The 5,039-nt window shown below is 47.0% G+C and overlaps 1 protein-coding gene across 1 annotated transcript; it reads left to right on the top strand.

The window, feature by feature from the left end:
* Positions 1-257: 257 nt before the first annotated feature.
* Positions 258-2,829, top strand: LOC129728969 (zinc finger protein 91). The gene is made up of 3 exons (XM_055687443.1): positions 258-1,601; positions 1,662-1,859; positions 1,917-2,829. Exons 1-3 carry the CDS (start codon positions 554-556, stop codon positions 2,516-2,518), a joined length of 1,848 nt encoding a protein of 615 aa, XP_055543418.1. The 5' UTR covers positions 258-553; the 3' UTR covers positions 2,519-2,829.
* The last annotated feature ends 2,210 nt before the right edge of the window (positions 2,830-5,039 follow it).

Here is a 5,039-nt window from a genome sequence, read left to right as displayed (position 1 = left end):
TTTTTCACCTATCCATCTATCAACAATAACGGAAACGCGGTTGCTACGCGATGAATGAAGCAAGCACGCGGGTATCGCAACATGCGTTCACTCTCCGGACAATTCAACAAAACAAAGTAACCATGCGCATGCGATCCCAACCACGTGTTGCGTGTTGGTTTGGTGGGTGGCAAATGCACACCGACAGCGATTGATCCTGATGCAGATCAAATGTTCTTCTCTCCGAAACTACGTCATCGAAGTGATTTTATTTTAAGAAAACGCGTCCTCCATGTTTTTCATGCCCCAACTGTGAGAGACATGCGCCAACGGCTTACGGGGGCCGTTTCAATTTGGTCACTTCTGGCGCATTCTTACTCGTCAGAGAGGAAAACACCAGAGAGAGAGGAAAATTCGTCAATCGTAACGTGCAGGTCGGGTGGAGAAGATGTGAAAATTTTCAATTGATTGCAATGTGGAGGACAATCGAACTGTGAAATTGCCCTATTTGGGAGATTCTAAAGTGTCATAGTTGCATTCGTCAGTGTTTCTCGGTGAGAAAAATTCCGTAATAATGTGCACCAAAACCCTGTCGTGTCCACTGTGTTGTCAGTCTAATTTTCCGAACATCGATGCCTTACGTATTAGCCTACTTAAGGTTACATCGCGGCCATTAAAATGTCCGATCTGTGCTGAGCAACTGCTCGGGTTGGATAAACTGACGATTCATCTTTTCGGACACTCGATCCTAGGACAAGAAGAAGAGCGTGCTCCCGTGGTGGAAGAAAAAAAGAAACCTACAATAACGGCTTCACTGAAAAATGTTCGGAAACCTAAAAAAGAAGCAACAGTCATCAGCGCAGGTGTCATCAATAATGGAAACTTTCGGGAGAAACAAAGTGTCAACAAAGTCAAGTGCGACATTTGCGCAGAAGAATTTAGTGATAAAAATTTTCTCAAAATGCACAAATCTGTGTTTCACGAGATTTCGACGGTATCAAGCCGAAGCCCCCCAAAAACTAGCCAGGAAACGGGGATGACAATCGAAGAACCCAAAGATCTCTTCCAATGCAGCATGTGCCCAAAAGCTTTTAGGATGAAAGGATCACTGAAGATACATATACGGTGTGTGCACTTGGGGTGCCAGAAGAAAGGTACACTGAGTAGTAATGGTTGCGCCACCCCTCAATCAACGGTCACCAGTACCACCACAACATCCGCTTACCACTATCAAGATGTGATGCAGTTTGATATGCAAAACAGCAATCAAGTGATGTCAACACAGACTCAACCGCAACTTGCACCGCTAACATCAACAGTTTCGATAGCACCCTCTATGGGTCAAGCGCAAATAATAAAAATCCTAGATCCTAGACAATTGGCGGAATTCATCTACGTAGCTAATCACCAGCAGCAAGCCGTCGAATGTCCGGCTCCAAATGCTAGTCCACCCAGTGCTGCTTCTCCAGCTGGGAACTTTTCCGACATTCCCTCCCCATCGCAGGCCTCTCCGCAATCGCTGGGAACTATTTCAGAGACGAACAAACAGTGGGAGTGCGATGTTTGCTTGAAAAGTTTTACCACCAAATACTTTCTGAAGAAACACAAACGGCTTCATACAGGCAAGTAATCGATGTCCCTTTTACCTCAACCAGCAAAATGATGTTGACTTTTACTTGCAGGTGAAATGCCCTACTCATGCCAAATCTGCGGAAAATCGTTCACCTTCCAGCAATCCTATCACAAGCATCTTTTGTATCACAGTGACGAAAAGCCCCACATCTGTACGGTGTGCAATCGAGCCTTCAAAGAACTTTCGACGCTGCACAACCATGAACGGATCCATAGCGGGGAGAAACCTTTCTCTTGCGAAACTTGTGGTATGATAAAGATGAAATATCCCTCAAAATGCTTTAAACTGTATCGCCCTACCATAGGCAAGTGCTTTCGTCAGCGGGTATCCTATCTAGTCCACCGGAGAATCCACACCAACACACAGCCCTACAAGTGCACGGCATGTGACAAAAGCTTCCGTTACAAGGTATCTCAGCGCACACACAAATGTCCGGCTCAACCGCCAGGAACCGTCGTCCGTCAGACGGGTGATTTGCTGCAAAAGCTCCTCCAGTCATCGGCAATTCTCCCGACTCTACACGACGCGGCTTCCCCGATGACTGATTCAGAACCGCCGCACTCCATCGAGAGTACCGACCAATCCGAACCACAGGAGATTAAGTCTGAAGACTACATCAACCGTACCCTGGACGAACTGTTCAATGAGTCCTACGACAAAATGGGTATCGGACATCCTACCGGCAATTTTGGAACCGACCAGGACCAACCCCGCCAGTTGCTGTACGACTCATCGAATCATCGTGGTGACAGCCAGAATCACTCGACAGGCACCGGTGAAAGTGCCATTGTTCCCCGGATCGAAAATCTTTGCTTGCTCTCCCCCGATCCTCAGGACGTTATTGCATTCGACGGTGATACCATGGAGGTTATTGACTCGATTAAACTAGACCTACTGTACAACTGAAAGCTGAAAGCTGTTGGCATTGATCAAGAAAAAGCTATTCTTTTTTTAATTGGTGGAGTAGTCTAAGAGATTTTGCAACACTTACAGTTCGTTCTGCAATTTATTTGATAAGCATTTTGAAATAGTAGCATATAGAATTGATCGAACGAATCGACAGTTTAGGTAAACATTTGATCGATGATAATTTAAACGCATGCAACTACTGGAGGATGTAGTCTTATAATTGGCAGTTGACAATACTGATCTGCAAAACGAATCATCTGCGTTTTTTGTTTTTTTTTCTACAAAATATATTTTTTCTGCCAGCTACAGCCCAACTTTTTTAAAAATTAGATCATCCGATTTTTCACTCCATTCCACGATAGATGGTACGCAGCACTTTCCGTTCGAAAACCCCCAAGGGTGCGCCGGTCCTCCACTAGCATAGCCCATGTCTCAAGTCCATACAGAATTACCGGTCTAATCAGTGTCCTGTAGATGGTCAACTTGGTGCTGAAGCGAATTCTATTCGATCTGAGCGTCCTCCGGAGGCCAGAGTAGACACGATTTTCTGTCATAATCCGCCGATGAAATTCTCTGCTGGCATCGTTGTCGGCGGTGTGAGCCAAGGTACATGAACTCGTCGACCACCTCGACTTCTTCATCATCAATCTGAAATCGAGATGAGAGGTTAGCTATATCTTGTCTTGAACGACCAGTCCAACCTGTTTGGCTTAGGCCTCCGGCCCGATGTACGTATTCGCCATCTTCTCAGAAATCCTGTTTGAGTTTTGAAGGGGCTCGAGATTGCCCTCGGCACAGAGAATGATACCCAGTAATTGCAGCGCTCCAGCTAGTCGCTCTTTTTTTAGATGGGGCACGCGATTCGTTCCATCTACTCCTCCGGTACTCATTCTTCAATGACTCACTGCACCGTTCTGGCCAGTGTTCCACCGTATTTCTACAACTCACTGGGAAGTTGGTCCACTCTAGCAGCTTTGTTGTTTTTCAGGGGCTGTAATCCATCGCCGCCTAAATGCTGATCAGATACTGCCTTTGATCACCTCACACTCGTCCGAAAGAAGGTTACTGTCATCAAACCAATCGTGTCTAGGATCCGTCGCCCTTGTATTGATAGCACTACAGCGGTGCTACCTATGGGGAATCGAATGCTCCTCCAGCCATCTTCTAGAGTAACTACGCCAAGCTTCTCTTGCGTGGGCAGCGCTGCCTCCAGGTGCTGCTCGTGTTCCTGTGCAACTCCGGCCCGGCGTCTTGCAGTTGTTCAATATTTGGTAGCAGCGTTTTGAGTGCATGCATACAGCTACTAAGTAATGGTCTAAATCTATATTCACATTGCGGTAAACGCGAACATTGGCCACGTGGCGACTTAGAAAAATATGCTGCATTCAGACGGGATTGCTAACTGGATACACTATTGATTCATTTTATTTGGCATTTCATCATAATGACATGGCCTAAATTACAAAGTTTCTTCAAATCACTCGGTTACCGACTGCCGCTCTTCAATCCCTGAGAAACCGTGTACTCTCCGCCAAATCTCGCACCACCTGGTCTAGCCATCTTGCCCGCTGCGCCTCTGGCCGTCTTCTTCCTACCAGATTCGGGACAACCACCATCTTTGCAGGATAATTGCCCGCCATTCTTACAACATGCCCTGCTGTATCCGTCCAGCTTTAGTCACGTTTTGAATACTGGGTTTGGGTTCGCCGTAGAGTTGCGCGAGCTCATGGTTCATTCTCCGCCTCCATATTCTGTTCTACTGCACGAGATCGTTCTTAGTACCCGTCGTTCGAAAACTCCGAGCACCCGCAGGTCCTCCTGGAGCATTGTCCACGTTTCATACCCGTAGAGAACAACCGGTCTTATGAGCGTTATGTACAGGTTACACTATGTACAGGGGCCAAGCCTGTTCGACCGCAATTACTCGTGGAGCCCATAGTAGGCACGCCTTCCGCTAATAATACGCCATCGAATCTCACGGCTGGTATCATCGTTCTCAGTTACAAGAGAGCCAAGATAGAAAAAACTCGTCGACTACCTCCTACAGGCGACGCTTTTTCTCCCGGAAGACCTGTGTTCGCTACATCTTCTTCTGTCTGTGTCTCTCCAAATTCCAACGAGTGGCATATTAACTAACTAATATTAGTGGCATCCAACTGTGCATATTAGCCGCCCGCTCAGCGTTCTCCACATGCATCACCCTCCAACATTCGTCGCCGAACCACTCGTTTCGTTAGATTTGTCCCATATGCCCGATTATGTTTTCCGCTACGCTGTTGATGGCTGTTTTGCTGGTGTTCCTACAGTCCTCGAGAGGAGCTTCCTCCAGCTGGTCCTCATCCGGCACCTCAGCTTCGAGCGAATGCGCTAAGTTTGTTGTTAGCAACGGGTTATTTGGGCGCATCGTAACCATCACCTATGGTAGTGGTCCGAGTCGACGATAGCGCTCCTATTGGATCTGACGTCGATGATGTTTGAGAAGTGCCGATAATCAATCAGAACGTGGTCGATCTGTGTT

The sequence above is a fragment of the Wyeomyia smithii genome, chromosome 3 (assembly GCF_029784165.1).
Source record: "Wyeomyia smithii strain HCP4-BCI-WySm-NY-G18 chromosome 3, ASM2978416v1, whole genome shotgun sequence".
NCBI lineage: Eukaryota > Metazoa > Arthropoda > Insecta > Diptera > Culicidae > Wyeomyia > Wyeomyia smithii.
The sequence above is the reverse complement of the archived record's forward strand: the minus strand, read 5'-3'. Positions and strand labels throughout refer to the sequence as shown.